This window comes from Macroventuria anomochaeta (assembly GCF_010093625.1).
Source record: "Macroventuria anomochaeta strain CBS 525.71 unplaced genomic scaffold BU25scaffold_4, whole genome shotgun sequence".
NCBI lineage: Eukaryota > Fungi > Ascomycota > Dothideomycetes > Pleosporales > Didymellaceae > Macroventuria > Macroventuria anomochaeta.
This window is the reverse complement of record NW_022985365.1, coordinates 889,632-910,271: the sequence shown is the minus strand read 5'-3', so window position 1 is coordinate 910,271 and position 20,640 is coordinate 889,632. Positions and strand designations below refer to the sequence as shown.

The following is a 20,640-nucleotide window of genomic DNA, read 5'->3' as shown; positions in this document are numbered from 1 at the left end:
GTCCTGGTTGACAGCAATACCTCTGACGGGAATGCTAGGAGGGTAGCAAGCAGGGTTCCTCGAGAAGAGCGCAGTCATCTAACTGAGATGAGGCACCATGGTCGAGCATGCTTGTCTATTGATGAATACCAACCTTATTGATCCCCCACGATACGCATCGGCTCTCGCGTCGCGCAAAAAGCCGGATATCAGTGGAAGCTCCTGCTATCCAACAAGTCACTCAGCGCAAGGATGCAGACCTTCTGGAACATTAATAGCCTGTAAAGACTACATCATGCTTGAGTATCAGTATACATCCATCTGATGTACGCTGAAGACGTCCAGGGTGTACTCTCATGACTAGGATTGAGGTTCGTGGTGTCCGATTCTCTCCACGACGCAAGAGATAGGCTATCCATACGAAGACGGAAACTCATTGAGGACAGCACGACGGGGTAGTCCGCAATGAGCAGACGCGAACACCCCCAGGCTGACTCTTAGAATGTCCGTCTTCAGGAGGCTTTGTCACTCACGGAGTGCCTTCCTGATTACGCAAACGAAACTAGCACCCACAAGAACAGTTGACGATTGCATGACAGTCAACGTTGGTGAGTGGCGATGAAGTTCATTCCAAGCTCTTCTACGACCTGCCGTATTCAGACAGCTTTGAGTGACGGCTACGGGCGGTGGTGGCACGAGACACGGACGACGCCGCGTTAGGTGAGGTCAAGGTGGATATTCGCCACGTATAGGCAACCATGTGTTGGCATTGAGGCACGGAAGATGAGACAAACGTGGAGCAGATTGAGAGGCGAATAGATTGATATCACAACCTGTTCTCGAAGAGAGCACGGTCTCTCGTCATAGCCTTGAATACCTCCACAAGGTTCACCGAAACACGGAACGCTCAACGTGGGGCAACTGCGTTATTGTTGCCAAACCGAGGGTTGCGTGGCGAGGCTGAGGCTGTTCGTAACGAAAAATGTCATCAGAATGCCCATTTTCTCAGGGGGATGTTCATTCGGGCGTGGAGAAACCCACTGATGTGCAGCACTTGACGTCCGCTTTGTACATCAGCCTTCCATCAGCTTCTTCATTCTATGCAACGCATCACGGGTCCAGTGGGGCCAAGGTACGTGTTGAGAGATGCAGCACAATGTCACTGGATCCGGATCTCGATCCATACTCGAAAGCCTAGCTCCATTGAGAAGAGGACAGAATGCCTCGTGTTGGCTGATTCGTTGGCGGGCATCTAGAGCTGAGCCACGAGAGCACGCCTCAAATTCATCATTCCGATCGACGCTGAAACTTGCCACGGCTGCAATCAAAGTGAATACCTCTACGGTTGCATGTGAAGGTGGCCAACAATTGCACGCGTCGCTTTGTTTGCGGCTTTGTTTGTGTTGCCTTCCACATTATGAAGCTTAGTCTTGGCCGCGGGGGAGCTGCAAACGGTGACGTAGCTGCCCCGCTATGCCCCGTTACCCCCGTAGGCTGGAACTCGTGGTTCAGCATCAGAGAAATGACGCGGATCGGCATGGGATTTGTGCCTTGCATTAGATATTTGCTTGCAACATGTGATCTGAGCACATCGTTTCAGGCCTGGTCTGGAGCAGCCGTGGCTCGCTGCACCTCATGACGTGCCCGAGTGACGTCACTCTCCTACTGCTTCCAGCGCTTGCGACTTCTCTCACCATCGTCCCTGCCCCGCCTCTCCTACCTTTCCAGTTGTATATAAACAGCCTCTGTCTCTCCGTCATTGTCTCATCACAATACTCAATTCATCAACTTTACTACCTTTCTACACAACCAACCAACCAACCACCCAACCACCCAACCACCCAACCATCAAAATGTCTGCTCCCAACGCCAACAAGCCTAACGAGGGTATCGTCGGTCAGATCGGCAACTCCATCGCCAACGCCGCCAACTACGTCTCTGAGACCGTCCAGGGCAACGCCGCTGAGGCCTCCAAGGAGGGCAACAAGCAGCAGGCCAAGGGCAACGTTCCCGGCCAGGACTCCGTCTCCGACCGTGTCTCTGGTGCTTTCGGCGCTGCCTCTGACAAGCTTGACGAGTCTAAGCACCAGGGCTCCGCTGAGGCCAACAAGCGCTCCATCTGAGCGTCTCACTCGAATCACTTGGTAAGCTTCCTCACTTCTATCTTGCTCGAGCTCTCATTGATACCTTACAGCGGACGTCAGTATAATACTTCATCAACCTCACGGTCGACGACTTCACGATGCGGTTCGCCTGGAATATCGATAGGATCAGATTGCAAAGTAGTGTGACATTTGTCCCTGCGGCATGATTATGAGGCCATGAGATACCAATGAATAATTTTCAACTTCAAAACATTGTTCACCTTTGCTTGATGCTTGTGAAAGTTGTCATTTATACTCCACCATCGCCATCAAAGGGTGTATACCATATATCCGGCCATTATAACATTGTTCCACAAGTAGAACAACCGCCGTTGTGAGCTCGCACGCATTGGAGCTGGAGGGTGCTTTGAAGAATGAGGGCACAATGCTGGCCCCGCCTGTAAATACATCAACAAACAGAGCAGGGACGCCTTAGGCTAAAGTGGATTATGACCCTATACCTTACGAGCACTCTATGATCTCGACTAGTCCACGATCTCATTGGGCTCACAGTAGTCCTCAAACACCACACCTAACTGCAGAGCAGCGCCGACAGATACACCGAGGATGATCTGACTAAGTCTGCTATTGATCACACAGTGTTTGACCAGCCTCCGCTGAAGAGTAGCGCCTAGCAATGAACAACAATCATGCTTGCACGGGGTAACGAGCAGTAACAACACTATTTGATAATCACGCATGCATGACACTTTCTGATGAGAATGGAATGATGTTATTGCTAGAAAGAAAGCTCATGTACTCGTTGCTAATTCAATGGGGTATCGATGGCAAAGATTGGATGAAAATAGCAAGTTCAGCAGGCGTAGAGACTCTCCTCAGCCTTGTCCCTTCCTGGGTATGCTCCATCAGAAATATAGGCATTGTGGTTGGGGCTTGCGTGCGTATGGACTCGAGCGTCTCAGAACTAATATGAGCGGACTCAAACGTCGTTGGTGGAGGTATGGACTCGGAAGCTGGTGACGCCGCTGGCTCGGTCGCTGAAGGAGGCGGTAAAGGGAAAGCTGGCAGCGAATCTGGACGCTTGGATACCGGCAGAGATGGTGGAGGCCAATAGTGCTTTAAAACAGGTGGTGCTCGCGCAGGAGCATTCGCTTCTCGTACTGGTGTAAAGACCGGCGGTAGTGATTTCTCGGGAGAAGGCCAAGGAGATATGTTCAGCTCAACGTCGAACATGATTCTCTGCACAATCTCTGTCAGCTTGCATGCTACGCACTCTCTCCTATTCTCAGGGAAGAACACTTAGACGTGCGTATGAGCACGTCCAGTGTGTGTAGTACGTGCATTGCGTTCCCTCCAGAAGAAGAAGCCGTTCCACACTGCAGTAATAAACCATAGAAGCATGTTGGTCAACAACAACCAAACTGCGTTCTTCATGCGGATTATGCCTTTGTTGCCCTCGGCGTTCTCTGGAATGTACATCTTGCCGAAGATGCCAAATGCGACAAGGTAGCAGACGAAGACGAAGAAGTCGACCCAGAAGAAGATCCAGGCCTTCACAGGCGCCAATGATACGAGTGCCATAATGGCGCCCAGGGTACCGCAGACGACAGCCCAGACCCATTTCGAGTCGGTGTATTTTCCAGCTTTGCGGGCATTATCCAGGTCGACGGCATAGAGCGCGATGACAGTGATACCCAGTACGAACTGAAAGAAGCGTAGGAAGATCAGAATAGCCCCAGGAAGGGTGAAATGTGACCAGAATGAAGTGCCAAGAGTAGCCTTTTCGCCCTTCATCGATCTACGAGAGAGGAACTTGAGTGCCATGATGAGAAGCTGGAGCATGATTAGCTTCAGTCGAGAGCCAGAAATTAAGCGCACGTACCTAAGTGTTGCTGTTCGTAGGTGAGGTTTCGTAGGAGGCGGTGAGCTCGTTGGTTTGTAGGTATGAGAGGCGCAATTCGTAATTTGGTGCTGCGGGGAGTTTGGCGCAGTAGCAATATAGCTGTCTGCAGATAAAAGCGTTGTATGTTCACAGTGCGACTGCGTTCACAAGAAAACGCTTGGAAGAAGAGTTTGGGCGTGAAGTTGAATAATGTCTTTCAATGGTTATGACGTTGTGACGTGGGATGTGGCTGCCAGGCCTGTTCACGAGGGCGTTCTTTCTGTGTAGTGATCGACAAAGGGGGTAACGCGTGAGGCTTGCCTAGAGGAATCGATATCGCAAGAAGCACAAGACACGAGAAACTCAAATGCGACTGAACAAATTTATGCAGAGATGGACGTGATGAAAAGCAAAAATTGGACGGCTGTGACAACGGTTTTGAGCCTCAACAACGCGCTTGAACCGCGAAACCCTGCATCGCAAAGGATACAAGCACTCAGTCCCTCCCCCGGTATCTGGCGCCTGTGAGCTTGAGGTGGCAGCCAAGAGACCTTGTTCTGTCGCAAACCGCAATTCTTGGCTGCCGTCATAGGCGCCCGGTTTGAGGATTAAGGGTCCGTGAGGTTATGATTGGCTCACACAACGCTCGAAAGCTGGAAGCGCCGCGAGAAACGTTGTCGCACTGTACCATCTTGCTGATATGAGAAAGCGGTTAATTGCGAGAGTGGGGACGGCTACTGCCGGTGTTGCGAATGTGTTTGGTCTGTTGTGTACATTAATAGAGACTTTGCTGTGGACACTGAGCAAGGAGATGTTGCTTATGAGGAGCTCTTGCTGCCTCGAAAGGTCTTGATTGTCATTATTTCTTTTGCGATTCGAACGTAAGAACCGTCGCACCGGCTGCTTGAACGCAATTGATTGTTCAAGGAGAAGAGTACTTGTATCCGTACTGCTCCTTCGCAGCCTTGACCTTCTCCCTCAGCTCGTGCTCCTTCTCAGCGAACTCTTTGTCATCCTTGAGCTTCTGCATATAGGTGTCGTTACCAAGTCCAGACTTGGAGGGGATACTCAGGCCACGCTGTACAGCAGGACGAGCCAAGACACGCTCCCACCAGGCCTTCAAACTGGGGAAGTTGTCAAGCTCGACACCAGAGAATCGGAGTATGTGTACCCAACCGAAGTTGGCGATATCAGCAATGCTGAACTTGTTTCCAACGAGGAAGTCGTTGCTCTTGAGCTGCTTGTCAAGGATTCCCACAAGGCGCTCAGTCTCTCCGGTGTACCTCTGCATGCCGTATGCGATGCGCTCCTTCGCGAAGCGGTTGAAGTGGTTGGCCTGTCCCTGCATTGGGCCGAGGCCGCCGTGCTGCCATGCCATCCATTGTTCGGCACGAGAAACGTCGAGGTCATCGGTGAAGCTGAATTTGTGCTCGGGGTCGTAGTGACGTGTGAGATAGGTAAGGATAGCTGTAGCTGTCAGTTCCGTTTCTGGAGCTGTGTGTTTGTACACCTACCAAGACCTTCTTGTACCGCAAAGCCGCCCTTGTCATGGTCTACAATGACTGGGATTCGGCCGTTCGGTCCCAGCTTGGTGAACCACTCCTCCTTCTGGATGTTCTGGCTGATATTGATGCCTTGCCAGGTGTAGTCCTTGCCGTATGCCTCCTTGAGCTCCTCAAGCAAGATTGATGCCTTCCAGCCGTTGGGCGTGCCCCAGGTGAGCAGTTCGATGCCCTTGTTCGCCTTCAGACCGGTGGGTCGTTCGTCAGCCATCTCGGGGAGTACTTGTAGCGTTCGTCTAGTGGAGGTGTGGAATGGCGCTCTCAATTGATGTTTGGGTGCTTGTAGGAAGCTTCGAGTGATGAGCCTAGGCACTTGGGATGTAAGAGGACGTAGTAGTGACATGGAGGTCAGCCTGCATGCACAAATAAGGGGTTATATGGGGAGTCCCTTCCTGTGTGCTACTGGTGCTTAGAAATCCATCTATGCGTCACGGTAACGGTAACTCCGAAATAATCAAGATGATCAAGCGGGGAACATCGTTCCTTACGGAAGCGTCGGACCACCATTGTTCAGAAAGATACCGTTGCATTTGCGCAATGAATGTATCCGTTATGTCAAGCTCTAAATGCAATTGCAGCCCTGCGCTCGCATCGCGGAACGCGCATGGCTTACTAAGCGGCGAAGAGCAGCTTCGGGGTTTCCAAAGTTGTTGATTATTCACTCGTGACGCAACACCAACAGACCTCACTCATTTACGAATATCAACACGAAGTCAGTTTTCAAATGCTTCCAAAAAGCTTAATTGTTGGATTTGATACTTTCTACGCATCAAGCAGCGCAAAATCATCTGTACCTACCTTGTAGACTACGCTCTACAAGATATCTGCAGGCTTGACAACAACCCAGTTCTTATCGGTAGTCACTTCTCTTCCGTTTGCAGTCTGCGCAGCAGTGTTGTCGCGGATCTCGCCCTGCATTATCTCCCAGTACGCATCTCGGCGGTTGATCCATAAGTGAATGCCTCCCTTCGTGGTGTCCACGCCGTGGAACAACATGTAGGAGGCGGAGCCAGGAGTGTCTCCAGCTGCGAGAGTTGGGCGCTTCCAATGATCGATGTAAGTCAGAATCGCAGCCCACTTGCCAGAAAACCACGTGGTCGTGGTCCATAGATACGGTCCAAGGATCAGATCGAGATTCGCTTCTGGATCATAGGTTCCCTCAACGATCTGCTTACGAGCATTGGTGAGATAGCCCGAGGTTGAGTTTGCCAGCATGGTAGTGACACCGATGACATTCTGCGGTGGGACGTTGTAGCCGTATTTCGGGTCGCTGGCAACCATGCGGACGAGCTCTTCATGCGCGGCGCTGATAACGTAGACTTCGATGCCGTTGTCCATAATAGCATTGTACAGCTCCGCCTGGCCACGAAAGACCTGAGGAGAACTGACCGTAGAGTTGACGACTTCATCACCATCCCAGGACCGGGTAGGAATCATCGAGTTGAGAGCCATGAGCTCATCAACATAGCCTTTCAGCTCGCGTAGTGTGAATCCTGACCAGACTTGCGCAACCCATGGGTAGCAAATGAAGTCATCGTCTTCACACAAGCGAAGATAGTAGCTATATAGCGTTTCTGTGAAGTTCGCAGTGTCCTTGAAGTCAATCAATTTCAGTGTTGGGTCCAGGTTCTCACGAGTCAGAATGCCGCGGTTTTCAAGGAATGGGAGCAGGAACTCTTCGAGGTCGTCTCGGTAGCTTGTGTTGTCCATGTCGAGCACCGCGTGGTTGCTCTGGTTCGCGTTCCTGACGATCATGTTGCTGAGGGCTCTTGATGCATTGGCAGGCCAGTGTTTGAACTCAATTGTCGCATTGGGAGTCGTGCTGTAGTTGGGTATGGCATTGGCGGCGAGCCACAGGGCTGCCGATACATCTGAAGATCTGAGATGCATTTGGGGTTGGAAGTTGAGAGGGCTGAAGACAGATGCCGGATGAGAGCTCAAGGCGCAGGCTTTATGTTAAGCTGCGGTGTAGTCTTCGGCATTGATAAGATCCACGGCCTTGTGAAAAAATTGTAGACCAGCTCGAACAAGATAGCAATCGCTGTCGTTGAGGACCAATTTACGAGTGTCGCCCACGAAGCAGCGGGGAGACTCTCCACATCATCCATACCCGGTCCACGGAAGTGAAGCATAGAAGATTGCGAGACATGATAGGGCAGGACGTCGCGGCTTGCCAGAAGGAACATGAGCTCGCGTGAGTACCTGCAGTCGGCCCATGCGCATAGAAGCAACGAATTCCTAGGTTTCTAAACCACACAGTCCCCTTTTGAATGGCTATCTTTGCTCTAACCATACGTGGTATGTAAAACCTGTAGGCGGTTCCGCATTGCAATAGAAAACCGCTTTTTACATGGTACTTTCGCGCGCAACGAGCGCCGTCATTTGCAAGACGAAGACCAGCTGTCCGATAGGAACACCGACTATGGCTGCACCGAGACCAGGTCGGCATCGCGTTTGATGATTCTTTGAACTATCTCGTAGTGCAAATTCTCTTGAACGTACATGAAGAGGCGCTGGTGAGCGCAAGGCTAGCCACATGTACTCAGAGTGTGATGTCGCCACCCCGGCGTACGTCAATGACTTCCGGCCGTAAGAACCTCACAGCAACGGCGCAACATTCAACTCCCACACAACCATCTTGACCCTATTGAACCGGGCTACACAAGATTGCATCATAGCCGTACTATTGTAGACATCTACGTCCGTTCTCTAGTTTTCAAGTGCACGCTCAACGAACTATAAGGATGTAAGCAATCCGCATGCAACATTTCCAGCATCCCCATGTCTCCATTTCGTCGAGTCTACTACCGATATATCCAACTCTTACTCATCATGTGTTGCAGACGTAGACAATAGCAACGCCTACTTCAAGCCGGGCTTCCAGCTCAGACTCGGCAACTCTCCAAGTGCGCCGCTCGACGACAACGTCGTGAGCTCAGAGCACTTGCCGTGAACAGCTTGCCAGTTCCAGAGACAAACCTTGTTCTCCAACCAGCTGGTTCGCGCCCTAATTGGACCGAGTATTAGCCTCGCACAATGGCTGGCATCCTTGTGATGGGCGTCGCCCTTGGCTTGCAAGAGGGAGGAAGGAAGCTCAAGGAAAAGAGAGATGAGAGGAAGGCAAAGAAAGCTACTCTGGTAATTTCTAATTAAATTCAGCTCATTTCACACCTGCAGTACTGACTACAGCGACAGGCAGCCGAAGCACATGCGCCTGCCGAATCGTCTTTATCTGGCGCAGTGCGCAGCCACTTCACGCGCAGAGAGTTCAGGCCAGAGAGGAAGAGCGAGGAAGCACAAAGAGCGCAACAGCGCCGCAGCTTCAGCTCGGAGAGAGCCCAAGAAGAAGACGCGCCACCAAGCTACGACGAAGTCGCGCGGCCAACGTATGAAGAAGCTATGCGGGATAATCAGCGCAGAGCCTGATTCAACTTCAGGTTCCTGATGCAGTAAAGCGCTCGACTTTGTTCGTATTATCGTTATATGTTCTTTTCGGTCCATTGGCTTGTTTGCACCAATATCTCGTTTATTGTTGTAGAACTTCTGCTCTCGTTCATTCATTCTGAAATCTCCTTCTTCCTTTTGTCGTGGAGCAAGTCAATACACCATCTTTCGACCAGTTTTACACTCCCCAAGCTAGCGCTCTGCTCTCGAATGTCCTTCCTGCCGAATTTGCGAACAGCCGCCACGCGAAGTTCGTCTCAAAGCGGCCAGCTGGGTGGCTAAGGTGTCACATCACCTTTCCAAAATACGTAGTATTCCAGCTTGTGGCTGTGCAGGAGTATGACCGGTAGTTTTCGCAATCGAAGACCATGGCCTCTTACTCCAAGATGTGTAGCAGATGGTCGAGCTCTTCGTCGCGCCTAGACCACAATGCCTCATACTTACACAGGCTCCAGTTACTCCAGTTACCACGCAAACGGATCGCCACGCGCGTCGAACACACGGTGTGTGACCTTCACATATCTTTGTAGAGGCGCCGGGGCCGAGAAATGCTGCAGTCGTTCCATCCGCATTGGGATGTCTCATACACTCCTTCCCAATTCGGAAGCTTCACTTTGTTCTTACTTTCACCTCACAGTGCAGTAACTCATGGTGCGCACGAGGACAATTCTCCAGAGCACCGCTCGCGGCTCCAGCACCGTGCACGCTTGATGCAGGTACGATATAGTTTCTCTCCCTCCCTACACTTTCTCATTCCTTCTTCGTTCCACCACATAACAACTCCACTCTCCGCAATCCGCAGCCGTATATACACCCTTACTTACAGCTCATAGCTTAAATATAACGAGCTTTTAACATGCCCCGCTGGGCTCCTCCCGCCAATCGCGGCAGTGCACTCGACCGTGTCGAGGCGCCCGTTACTCTGCGTGGCTATCTGCTCTGCGTCTTCGCCGCCTTTGGAGGGTAAACTTTTGGATGCAACTGATTGCAAAACAAGCACTGACTCTGGCAGTATCCTCTTTGGCTATGACTCTGGTTACATTAGCGGCGTGCTGGCTATGAACGCCTTCAAGCAACAGTTCGGTAGTGAGTAGAGACTGCGCATCTGTCCATGCAAAGCTAACATCACAGACCCATCCACCGCCGCAGACGCCTACAACGGCCGCCTCTATCAGACCTGGGAGAAGTCACTCATTGTTTCCATCTTGTCCGCCGGTACCTTCTTTGGTGCGCTCTTCGCTGGCTCCCTCGCCGACTGGATTGGTCGCCGCGCCACCATCATTTCTGGTTGTGGTGTCTTCTCTGTCGGTATTGTCCTCCAAGTCGCATCCTCTACTGTTTCTCTCCTCGTCGCTGGACGCCTGATCGCAGGCATTGGTGTCGGATTCGTTAGCGCAGTCATCATCCTCTACATGAGCGAGGTGGCGCCCAAGTCCGTTCGTGGAGCCATTGTGTCCGGATACCAGTTCTGTATCACCATCGGTCTCCTTATCGCCGCCGTAGTTGACAACTCTACCATGAACCGCATGGGCTCCGACTCCTATCGCATTCCAATTGCCATCCAGTTTGCTTGGGCTCTTATCCTTGGTATTGGTCTCTTCTTCTTACCCGAGTCCCCACGCTGGTTCGTCAAGCGCGGCCGTCTTGAAGATGCCGCCAAGTCCTTGAGTATTCTGCGCAGTCAGCCTGCCGACTCTGGATTCATAAAGGATGAGCTGGCCGAGCTTGAGGCCAATTTCCAGCTTGAGTCAAAGAACATGCAGTCTGGCTGGCTCAGCTGCTTCGTCGGTGGGTGGAGCTCGCCCAACAGCAACCTCCGTCGCGTCATGCTCGGCATGGCACTTCAGATGATGCAGCAGTGGACCGGTGTGAACTTTGGTAAGCGGAGACCTCGCGCTCTTCGAACGAGAAAACTAACCTGGACAGTCTTCTACTACGGCACAACCTTCTTTAAGACTGTCGGCCTCAAGAACGCTTTCGTCATCTCCATGATCACCACTGCTGTCAATGTCGGCTCCACACCGCTTTCCTTCTGGACTGTTGAGAAATTCGGTCGTCGTATGCTCCTCATCTACGGTGCTGTGGGCATGCTCATTTGCGAGTTCGTCATCGCGATCGTGGGCACCGTTGACGAGGGTAGCAAGGCCGCCTCTATGTGCCTCATCGTCTTCACTTGCTTCTACATCTTCTTCTTCGCCTCCACCTGGGGTCCCGCCGCTTGGGTCGTCATTGGCGAGATTTTTCCTCTGCCTATCCGCGCCAAGGGAGTCGCTCTGTCGACCGCAAGCAATTGGCTGTGGAACTTCGTCATTGGCTTCACCACACCCTACATGATCGACGAGCAGTACGGCAACCTCAAGACCAAGGTCTTCTTTGTCTGGGGTGCTACCTGCACTGCGTGTGTGGTCTTCGCCTACTTCCTTGTTCCTGAGACAAAGGGTTTGTCACTCGAGCAGGTCGACAACATGCTCAAGGAGACCTCGCCCCGTCGTTCTAGCAAGTGGCTGCCACATTCGACTTTCGCTGGCCACGGTGAGACGTCTTCCCTTGAGTCCACTGACAAGGCTGGCGTCCGTGCTCGTTATGAGGAAAACATCTCTCAGCCCGAGAGCAAGGTTTAGATTCTCGGCCGCTTTCCTTCACAATGTATCATGAATGTACCAACACACGTCCCCCTGTACATAACATCTCTGTCGTAGTGACGGATGGGTATTGGTGGTAACTAGCAGTTTTGGCGTTCTTCGCCGTTTAGTCTGCCTGGGTGGTGTCTTTGCCTGTCACGACGTCCACTTGCTTTTCTGGCGCTTGCTCGTGAGCTGTAATGCTCATCATTTCTCAACTGTAGCCCTCAACCCTAGACGCATGTATCGGGAGGCTACATCTGCAAGCATAGTTAGCGAAGCATAGTAACGTGGGACAACAGCTCTAATTTCTAATCAGTCTTTCACTCTGGTCGTCCGTATCTGAGTGCATAGCACCCACCCATGCATGATCGAGTGAGACACCAAATTAGACAACTCCCAAGCACCTTGAAGCTGGCCTCGTTGAAGGTCGTCCTTACACATACAGCAGCTTCAAAAGTCAAGTCACTTGTCATGAAGTAATGCTAGGTGCGCAAGAGCAGAGATCCCTAGGGTATCGAACCGCGGCAAAGGTGACCAAATTGAAGGAACACAGGCGCAGTTGGACACACGAACGGTCCTCCCTTCCTCCATCAGTGGTCGACGCTCTCAACAAATACCCTTACACCCTTGCAGTCCAACTTTGTGACCGGAATGAAAAAGTCATGCCCAAGCTGCACGTCCTCGACATTCGGCTCATGCAGTTCAAACTTATACCTCCTGAACATCATACCCAGAATCAAGTACAACTCTGTCCAGGCCAGATTTATGCCTAAGCAAGATCGTGTGCCGCGGCCAAAGCATACCAGATACCGCTCCAACGGGAGACCGTCGGGTGCAGTCGGGTTGTCGAGCCAGCGCTCGGGGATATACTCATGGCTATTCGGGAAGATGGATTCATCGTGCGACACTTCGGGGATAGTCATGCTGACGTTGGTGTTTGGTGGTATGGTCCAATTCTTATACTGTAGAGGCATTGTTCGACGGGTTCGTGGATTTCGGGCGCTGAGGCCGTAGGATAGACGGGCGGCTTCCATGATGCAGGCCTTGAGGTACGGCATCTGCTCTAACGGATACAGTTCCAGGGCTGAGCGGTTGGGGAATGCGGCGACGAGGTCGGCGTGCAAGCGTTCGTAGATGCGGGGCGTGTTGATGATGTGGAAGGAGGCGATGCAGAGCGCGAAGGCGGTGGTTTCTACGCCGCCACCTACGACGATTTGGGCTTCTTCTGAGAGGCGTTTTTGGGTCTTGTCTTCGTCTGGTAGTTTCGACTGTAAGATTTCCTGGAAGATGGTCTTCTTTGCGTCGTTGGTCTTTAGAGGTTCGCCCGACATGGTGCGGCCGATGTTGGACCACTGGTCGCGCTTGAACTTGAGGATGTTCTTTGCGGCTGGCTGTAGCCATTCTGTGATGGCATCTGGAACGGAGTTCATCATCTATACATGTTAGTCAAGACAGCATACTGCTGCGTTCTCCAGACGTACCGGAATCATCAGCGGGAACTGCGTAGCAATATGACCAGCCCCGCCAATCTTCTGGAACGCATCGTGAAAAGACTCAAACTCCGGGTGCTTGAGCTGGGCGTAGTTGAACCCGAAGAAGTAATCCATGATGATATCGCCCGTCAGTGCAGGAAACGCATGAGTCAAGTTCAACGGTTCCTTCCTCGCCTCAAACTCCTGCATGCGGATCGAGAAGGTATCGATGTGGCGGTAGATGATGTGAACGAAGTCCAAAATAGAACGTCGTGAGAACCTGGTGGCGCGTCAGCCTTGAACATGGACACGGCTGGAGGAACAGCAGTTCGTTCCTGGCGTCTGCGGATTGGAGAATTGGTGATGAGGCCGACTGCTGACTTACATGGGACTCAGTGCGGCGCGGCGACGCTTGTGGAACGCGGCGTCGACAGTGGTCAGTACGCCGCCCTCTGTGCCGAAGCGGACGTCCCATCCTTCCTTGTCGAGGTGGAGGTTCTTTGCATAAAATTCCTCGAAGAAGTGCGAGTCGCGGATGTGCAGTTCGTGAGGGGTTACGCGGATGATTGGGCCTGACGCGAGACGTCAACAAACAACAAACAAGCATGCCAAGAGGAAGATGAGTGTTTACCATATTGGTCATGTAGCTTCGATATCGTCCTCGAGTACTGCCCGTTCTTGACAATCTCGTAGTAGCCCTCGTACCACGAAGTCACGGCAGCGATGCGCGGACCCGGGAATTTGGCCAGCGGGTGTAAAAAGAGCCTGTAGACGGCGAGCGCAATGCCATAGGCGAGGAGTGATGCAGCAAGCACAGGCAGGGCACCGGCGGTCGCAATTGTGTGGGCGAGTGCCGCGGCCATGGTCCGTTCTGTCGGTGCTGCCAGTTCCAGGTGGTGGCGGGGATGGTGTGGTCACAGAGATGAAACATGTGTTCGCGTAAGAGTAGTGCGGGCCGGCGGTTCTTTAGATGAGTGAAAGAAAGCAACGGGGGGGGGCACCCAAGCAAGGGAAGCACGGACAGACGGCATGTGTGGGGCGTGAATGCGGTGCGCATTGACTAGCATGTGCATTCGGTGCGGTGTTCTAACGGTGGTATTCAAGCGGGTCGGCAGCGACCCCGGACTATAGCATGACGTTGGCTATAGCATGACATGCTGTTGGCCGCTGTGACTATGTGGTGCAGAAGAGGGAGCCGTCTTCGGCCGCCAGGCCTGAAGGGGGTGCCAGCGCGTGTCAGTGTGGCCGGCCGGATGGCCCAAAGCAGCGAATGGATGCGGAGCCATGTGGCCGCGGTGGAGACGTGTGGGTGAATCGTCTGTAGTCGGCGGGCGCTAGGGGTTGACTGCAACGGCCGCAGAAATTGGCAGCGCTCATGCGACCTGCTCCTGTCAAGACCCGTGAGCCTGGGAATGGACGCCGAACAGCCGTCGGGAGAGACAGCGCCCCAATATAAGGAGCGGCGCCGCGACGTCGCGGGGGCCATGTCTTCTCGAGTGATCGCAGTTCCGCACTCCTCCAGCAGATCCATGCGACGCCCGTAGACCAGCACCTCGCGCTATCCCAACCAGCCTGCGTCGCCTACCGACCGCCCACCGCCCGCCCACCGCCCGCCATGTCGGCTGCCCCCGCCGTCGAGAGCGGCCCGTCCCCGCTCCCTCCAGCGACCGCGCCCACAGCGCCCACAGCTGCCCATACTCCCCATGCAAGTGCGCCGTCGTCCGCGGGCCCTACACTGCCACCTACAGACACGGTACATACGTCACAGCACCATGTAGACCCCCCACAGGACCACGGCGACCTCCAGCCCGTCACCCACCTCGAGCCCGACTCCGGCAGCGACACCGACAGCGCCTTCGACGCCAACTCGTCCGCCAGCACCTCGCTCGCCTCCTCCATCCTCAACTACGAGTACTCCAACGGCCGCCGCTACCACGGCTACCGCTCCGGCGCCTACGTGCTGCCCAACGACGAGCAGGAGCAAGACCGTCTCGACCTGCTGCACCACATCTTCACCCTCATCCTTGGCGGCAAACTCTACGATGTGCCCATCTCGCCGCCGCCGAAAAGGGTGCTGGATATAGGCACCGGGACAGGCATATGGGCGATTGACTTTGCAGATGAGAACCCCGGGTGCGAAGTCCTCGGCACAGACCTCTCGCCCATTCAACCAACGTGGGTCCCCCCAAATGCAAAGTTCTACATCGACGATGCCGAGTCAGAATGGGTGTACAGTCCAGACGAGCACTTCGACTTCATACACGTGCGCACACTGTCCGGGGCGATTGGCGACTGGGACAAGCTGACGCAGCAGTGCTATGCGCATCTGCAGCCCGGCGGGTGGCTGGAGTTCCAGGAGCCTGTTGCGCTGTGCGAGAGCGACGATGGGACGATCGAGAATGCTACGGCCATGCAGAGGTGGCAGGATCTGTGCCACGACGCGGCCAAGGTGTTTGCAAAGGATATCCGGGTGGGCCAGACGCTAAAGCAGCGGATGCTTGACGCGGGCTTTGTGGATGTCGCTGAGAAGATCGTGAAGGTGAGACGCTCTTGCCCGTGTTGATGGTGTGTTTGGTACTGACGGATTGAAGGTCCCCATCGGTCCGTGGCCTAAGGATCCACGGATGAAAGAGATTGGCCGCTATCAGCGCGAGCACATGGCCATGGGCATCGAGCCCTATACCTTTGGTTTCATTGGCAAGATCCTTGGCTGGTCAGAAGAAGAATGTCGTGTCTTGATTGCGCAGGTCACGAACGATGTGAGGCGGAAAGACGTGCACATGTATATCAGGTTCTACTTTGTCCACGGCAGGAAAGCTCCAAGCGCGCAGTACTAGGAGACTGAGCCATAGGGGAGGTACTGCATCGGATTAAGTTCGGGAAGTGAGCATCGTCTCGATGAGGCGTCATTTTGTTCGGCACTTTAGCGACCGCATGGCATGGTTGGGGAAAAGTACAATGATGCATTCAGTCGTCCTAAACAGCCTCAACGCTCCTTAACAGCCTCAACGCTCCTAAACAGCCTCAACGCTCCTAAACAGCCCCAACGCTCCTAAACAGCCTCAACGCTCCTAAACAGCCCCAATGCTCCGTATGTCTTGATGCTCCTACTTTGTTCTACATCGCCTTGGCCTTTTCCGTCTTTGGACTTTCCCTTCGATGCAAGTAACCACAACCATCCTCACACGAACCAACCCCGTCCATGCTCTCCCTTGCAACACTCCATCGAACACGCAATCCGACACTCGGTTTTCGGGTCTCTGGTATCAGCCGCCGACGGTGACGACTGGCCCAATACCGCCAGACAGCGCATGCTGGTCGCTGGCCGCTTGACGCAGCAGGGTACTAGTCCATGTATAGTCGGCATGGAATCGGTGGCTTGCCAATCTCGTTCGACATCAACGACTAGACGCCACATGATGGTGCTCTGATTGGTAGTCTATCTCGCTGTCGTTTTATGATCCGTGTGTGAATCCAGGGACAGAGCTAGCTCAGCCCAGGCTGCCGATAGAACTAGCCCGTCTCCCGGTTCTCGAGTCTGTCGGGCTGAACCCCATGAGGAAGTACAGTTGAGCTTCTCGGTCTGTGCAAGGGAGTCGCTGATTCTGAACAGTGATCGATGGTCGTCGCCCAGACTGTTGTGAAGCATCGTAGTTCGTCGTAGACGAGGCGGTCAACGAGACAGATGAGATAGACGATGAGCGGGGCGTCGAGGTGTATGCGGTGTATGAGTTGTGCGCTGAAGTCGGGACCAAAGTGGATGGCGACATAGTGACGCGATCGACGCAACGGTGGAGTTGTGGGGAAGTGACAGGGTTGCGATAGCTCGAATGCAGTCACAAGGTACGCGTTGAGATTCTTCGCACACAGTCGAGAGGCTTGTCTGGAGTTGGGATTGTGTAGTTGTGCAGTGTTGTTGTGCACTGATGCTGGGAACATGGTGGTTGCCTTATACCGCAACACCTACACCGGCAAAACACCATCACGCGCCACATGCACCCCTCTTGAGCGAATTTCACCTCACTACCTTCACATATGTGGAAAGGTGAAGCAATGTCGCGGTGTAGCACAGCCCTGCGCCCCTCGAAATTGAGGCTAGCTTGAGGCATTTTGCATATATCCCTCGGCGAGCCAGAGCAACACTCCGGATCGACACACTCCAGCTCACTCTTCATTTCTCCTTAGAGACTCGAGTCCTGGAAATCAAGCGGGCCGCTGAAACATCTCAAAACTACAAGACTGACGTGCGCGCTCAGAATCCTTATACGTTGTGGCGGCGAATCACGCCATGCCGACCCGGTCCGTACTTCTCGCACCACGCGACACTGCAAGCACGCCTTATGCGTGGTGATAGGGGTCTTGCATGGATGCTGATAAGATAGAGATGCAAAAGACAAACAGAACAGGAAGGAGAAGAAGAAGGCCATTGAAAGTGTTCAGATCGATTGCAAGAGGGTATCTAGCTAGAAGCAGATGAAGCCAGAACGGATTACATATATACAAGATGAACGCCAAATGAAGAGCCAACATTTTGTTGCTTTTGGGACGCCGCCCTCTTCAAAATACAGTAAATGTCAACCCATGGATGAGAGACGCCATGCTAAAGTTTTCTGTGGCATGAGCCATTAAAGAGATCGACAATGAAGATCGCTCAGACGCTTGTAAAACAGTGGATTCGCACAGTGCCGTCCTCACCACCGCTGACGACTCGCTCGTCGCTGAGGCCGATGCAAGTCACGGGACCGGTGTGACCGACCAAGGTCCTCTCGTGCTTGCCAGTACGTGGGTCCCAGATCTTGATTGTTTTGTCTTCTGCTCCGCTTACAACACGTAAAGAGTCGGCGGCAAGCGACCAGATACCCTCCACGTGGCCGAAGAAGCGGTGGACGCATCGACCCGAGGGTACGTGCCAAAGACGAATAGTGCCGTCGAGAGAGCCGGTGAGCATGTAGGAGGGTGGGCTGAGTCGTGATGGGTCGTCGGGGAAGACCGACTCCTCTTGTATAGCAGAGAACGATGGCAGGGCTGCCTCATTGTCGGAGGGGGGTTGGGAGGCAGTGTCAGAGACGTCGGTATTGGCGGTGGCGTTAAAGTCGTCCTCGTCAATCTCAAAGTCATGTGGCAAGGGCAAGACTTGTTGTACCTGACCGACGTGACCCTCATACGTCTTGATGCACTGATGAGTGTCGAGATCCCACAGCTTGACGGTCATGTCATCGGATGCTGAGAACAGTGTGCGTGAGGCAAGGTCAATCTTAACTGAGTTGACCCAGTCTGTGTGTCCTCGTAGTGTGACACGTTGGTAGTTGTTGAAGTCGTGCACCATGATGGTGTGGTCTGACGATCCTGACGCAAGCAACTTTTCTGCCATGTGGAGGCCAATGACGCCGTCGGTGTGACCTCCCAGTGTTCTAATCAGTTCGCCAGTCCTCCAGTTCCATACCTTGATGGTGCGATCCAGGCTACCAGTAATGAGCTTTGAGTCATCGAACTGTAAGCAGCGGATACCGGCAGTATGTCCGGTAAGGGTTCGAATTTCCTTTCCGGTTTTGATATCCCATACCTTGATGGTGGCATCGTAGGACCCTGTAATGAGGGTGCGGTCATCGAATTGGAGAGACATGATGCCGTTGGTGTGGCCCTTAAGGATGTTGACAGAACAGCGTCCGTACTTCCAATTGGTGCCGACCTTGAAGCGGTCCTTGTAGACATCCTTCCACGGACGCTTCTTGGGCTGAGCGAAGTATGATGCCAATTGGTCACGAGCTTCGCCATGTGTGACGTCGGTACATGATCGCTTCGACGAGGCCTTTGGTGAGGATGGGTCCTCGGGAGCGGAGCGCTTGGTGCCTGTGGTGGTGTCGGAAGAGGCTGATGTGCGGTGCACTAGGGTTGTAGGGGGTTCTGAGTCCTCAGGCACGGGGGTAATATTTGGTGACCACTTGTTGATCCCTCGTCCTGAAGCTCGCAGCTGGATCCTCCTCTTCTCGTGTCGTAGACGTGCGCGGTCGAGCAATGGCAGTCCCCAGCCGCACTTGGTGCACTTTCTGTCAATGTGCTGCTCGCACATCTTGTGCCAGACCACGTCGTCGTCGGCGAGCTGTCTCCATTTGCGGCTCACTTGAGCTGCTTTGCAGAGTGAGGTAGTGTCGAGGTAGGAGAGGATCTTGAAGCCAAGTTCGTGGGGCAATGCGCCAATGAAGTCGATCTTGATGAGATTGCGGACAGATGAGGAGACGAAGGACAATTGAGGGAAGCAGCACTGAGCCAAGATGCCCTGAAGCATAAGGTTGCGGTGTCGAGAAGGGGCCGCGGAGAACAGTGACCAGACATTGGCGATGCTCTGCTGGTCAGCCTGTGACTCTTTGCCAAGCTCCTATGACACGTCAGTGGCTGTCTACCAATTGGTGAGAAACGAACGTACCTGCTGCAACTGCTCCATGGAGGGCTCGTCGGCCTGTCGTCGACACAGGAGGTCAGGACGGTGGCGGTAGCAGAACTTGGTGTTGATGTTGCCAGGAGGGGCGCCTGCGCCGCCAGCGCCGCCAAGCGGGTTGTACTGCTGGGGGATATGTTGGGCGAGGTAGGGCGTGATCATCTTCTCAATCTTCTTAGACTTGCTCGCTTGGGCCTCTTCGGTCTCTTCTGCTTTCTCGCCCAGGAGGTGTCGTGAACGCTCAGAAGCGTGCTCATGGTCGTGGCCCTGCATCAGAGCGGTGTGCGGGTCGGTAGGAGTACCCATTGCTTCCTCGTCGGGGAACTGGGTACGCCAGGACGTGTGGCGTCGTTTCGGAGGATTTGTGACAGGTTGCGCACGATTGCGGTCTGTTGCGACAGTGGTGACAGTCTGGGTGGTATTTGACGCCATCTTAGTGTGGAGCACCCCAGAGATGCTCGAAATGCTCAGCACGATAAGATGTGTCCTGTGCGTTCGCAGGAATTCGTCTGAGCGCGAGAGCCCGGGTAGCACTCAATCATGGGACGCGGTGAGCTTGTGCTGCTGTCGAGATCTGAGGGCGGTATCGCGTGCTGTGACGATGGCCAGGGTCTGACTGCCAAGCAAGAGATGATCGAGGGAACTGAGCGCAGTACGAGCAACTCAACAAAGTTGCGTGGAATTACGTGGTAACCTGCGATTGAATCTGCACAAAAAAAGTTGCAATCGCGGCGGACGGCTTGCTTTTGATATCAACCCACGAGCGTTGATTGTGTGGGGGTGGACGACTTGTAGGGCCATCGCGCTGGGGGCGACGAACCGAATTGCGCCATATGGCGAGCACCGAGTGATCACGCAACTCGTGCCGAGACCAGTAACTATTACTCAAGAAATTGCGAAGATCGCCGAGTTGAAGAAAGTTTTGCACAGAGACTGAACTCGAACTTTGTGTTTGTCATTTGCTTCGAGTGACTCCCCCTGTGCTTCCTCATGCTTTGTTTTCCTGCTTATCCGGAGTTCTTCTTCGAGGGAAGGAGCGATAACGTGAGGCAGGGTTCATGCAGCTAGCGGCAAGCGCCACTGTGAATGTTGGGGTAAGAGCGGAGCTGCCACCAACATCCGCGGGAAGCTCAGTT

The 20,640-nt window shown here is 53.6% G+C and overlaps 10 protein-coding genes across 10 annotated transcripts; 4 read left to right on the top strand and 6 right to left on the bottom strand.

Moving 5' to 3' along the window:
• Positions 1–1,832: 1,832 nt before the first annotated feature.
• Positions 1,833–2,102, top strand: BU25DRAFT_332653 (uncharacterized protein; the record flags this gene model as incomplete). The annotated part of the gene is made up of 1 exon (XM_033702449.1): positions 1,833–2,102. One exon carries the CDS (start codon positions 1,833–1,835, stop codon positions 2,100–2,102), a length of 270 nt encoding a protein of 89 aa, XP_033565867.1.
• A 1,001-nt stretch (positions 2,103–3,103) lies between these two features.
• On the bottom strand, positions 3,104–4,153 carry BU25DRAFT_194099 (uncharacterized protein). The gene is made up of 2 exons (XM_033701031.1): positions 3,967–4,153; positions 3,104–3,917 (listed from the first exon to the last, which is right to left on the bottom strand). Exon 2 carries the CDS (start codon positions 3,906–3,908, stop codon positions 3,384–3,386), a length of 525 nt encoding a protein of 174 aa, XP_033565866.1. The 5' UTR covers positions 3,909–3,917; positions 3,967–4,153; the 3' UTR covers positions 3,104–3,383.
• Positions 4,154–4,888: 735 nt separating this feature from the next.
• BU25DRAFT_455110 (glutathione S-transferase II) lies at positions 4,889–5,739 on the bottom strand (the record flags this gene model as incomplete). The annotated part of the gene is made up of 2 exons (XM_033709926.1): positions 4,889–5,433; positions 5,481–5,739. The coding sequence occupies 2 exons, from the start codon at positions 5,737–5,739 to the stop codon at positions 4,889–4,891; spliced, it is 804 nt and encodes a 267-aa protein (XP_033565865.1).
• Positions 5,740–6,211: 472 nt separating this feature from the next.
• On the bottom strand, positions 6,212–7,549 carry BU25DRAFT_407318 (uncharacterized protein). Its single transcript, XM_033705498.1, has one exon. It carries the CDS (start codon positions 7,416–7,418, stop codon positions 6,342–6,344), a length of 1,077 nt encoding a protein of 358 aa, XP_033565864.1. The 5' UTR covers positions 7,419–7,549; the 3' UTR covers positions 6,212–6,341.
• Positions 7,550–8,146: 597 nt separating this feature from the next.
• BU25DRAFT_488242 (uncharacterized protein) lies at positions 8,147–9,249 on the top strand. Its single transcript, XM_033711340.1, has 3 exons — positions 8,147–8,274; positions 8,372–8,666; positions 8,724–9,249. The coding sequence occupies exons 2-3, from the start codon at positions 8,565–8,567 to the stop codon at positions 8,952–8,954; spliced, it is 333 nt and encodes a 110-aa protein (XP_033565863.1). The 5' UTR covers positions 8,147–8,274; positions 8,372–8,564; the 3' UTR covers positions 8,955–9,249.
• A 371-nt stretch (positions 9,250–9,620) lies between these two features.
• BU25DRAFT_428558 (general substrate transporter) lies at positions 9,621–11,593 on the top strand (the record flags this gene model as incomplete). Its single annotated transcript, XM_033708513.1, has 5 exons — positions 9,621–9,623; positions 9,883–9,935; positions 9,985–10,058; positions 10,104–10,850; positions 10,899–11,593. The coding sequence occupies 5 exons, from the start codon at positions 9,621–9,623 to the stop codon at positions 11,591–11,593; spliced, it is 1,572 nt and encodes a 523-aa protein (XP_033565862.1).
• A 593-nt stretch (positions 11,594–12,186) lies between these two features.
• Positions 12,187–13,931, bottom strand: BU25DRAFT_333009 (cytochrome P450; the record flags this gene model as incomplete). The annotated part of the gene is made up of 4 exons (XM_033702467.1): positions 12,187–13,029; positions 13,078–13,348; positions 13,454–13,640; positions 13,700–13,931. 4 exons carry the CDS (start codon positions 13,929–13,931, stop codon positions 12,187–12,189), a joined length of 1,533 nt encoding a protein of 510 aa, XP_033565861.1.
• A 752-nt stretch (positions 13,932–14,683) lies between these two features.
• Positions 14,684–15,905, top strand: BU25DRAFT_332731 (S-adenosyl-L-methionine-dependent methyltransferase; the record flags this gene model as incomplete). The annotated part of the gene is made up of 2 exons (XM_033702454.1): positions 14,684–15,607; positions 15,660–15,905. The coding sequence occupies 2 exons, from the start codon at positions 14,684–14,686 to the stop codon at positions 15,903–15,905; spliced, it is 1,170 nt and encodes a 389-aa protein (XP_033565860.1).
• Positions 15,906–17,128: 1,223 nt separating this feature from the next.
• On the bottom strand, positions 17,129–17,607 carry BU25DRAFT_193792 (uncharacterized protein). Its single transcript, XM_033701028.1, has one exon. It carries the CDS (start codon positions 17,493–17,495, stop codon positions 17,250–17,252), a length of 246 nt encoding a protein of 81 aa, XP_033565859.1. The 5' UTR covers positions 17,496–17,607; the 3' UTR covers positions 17,129–17,249.
• BU25DRAFT_407314 (sulfur metabolite repression control protein-like protein SconB) lies at positions 17,368–20,281 on the bottom strand. Its single transcript, XM_033705497.1, has 2 exons — positions 19,493–20,281; positions 17,368–19,444 (listed from the first exon to the last, which is right to left on the bottom strand). The coding sequence occupies exons 1-2, from the start codon at positions 19,934–19,936 to the stop codon at positions 17,720–17,722; spliced, it is 2,169 nt and encodes a 722-aa protein (XP_033565858.1). The 5' UTR covers positions 19,937–20,281; the 3' UTR covers positions 17,368–17,719.
• Between the last annotated feature and the right edge of the window lie 359 nt (positions 20,282–20,640).

What these genes read in the sequence shown, in the direction of transcription:
- BU25DRAFT_194099 (XM_033701031.1), bottom strand. Translation starts at nt 3,908, where the DNA reads ATGGCACTCAAGTTCCTCTCTCGTAGATCGATGAAGGGCGAAAAGGCT.
- BU25DRAFT_407318 (XM_033705498.1), bottom strand. Translation starts at nt 7,418, where the DNA reads ATGCATCTCAGATCTTCAGATGTATCGGCAGCCCTGTGGCTCGCCGCC.
- BU25DRAFT_488242 (XM_033711340.1), top strand. Translation starts at nt 8,565, where the DNA reads ATGGCTGGCATCCTTGTGATGGGCGTCGCCCTTGGCTTGCAAGAGGGA. An exon ending in AGGCAAAGAAAGCTACTCTG is followed by an intron (nt 8,667 to 8,723) that starts GTAATTTCTAAT and finishes CTACAGCGACAG; the next exon opens with GCAGCCGAAGCACATGCGCC.
- BU25DRAFT_193792 (XM_033701028.1), bottom strand. Translation starts at nt 17,495, where the DNA reads ATGGCCTTCTTCTTCTCCTTCCTGTTCTGTTTGTCTTTTGCATCTCTA.
- BU25DRAFT_407314 (XM_033705497.1), bottom strand. Translation starts at nt 19,936, where the DNA reads ATGGCGTCAAATACCACCCAGACTGTCACCACTGTCGCAACAGACCGC. An exon ending in CCATGGAGCAGTTGCAGCAG is followed by an intron (nt 19,445 to 19,492) that starts GTACGTTCGTTT and finishes GACGTGTCATAG; the next exon opens with GAGCTTGGCAAAGAGTCACA.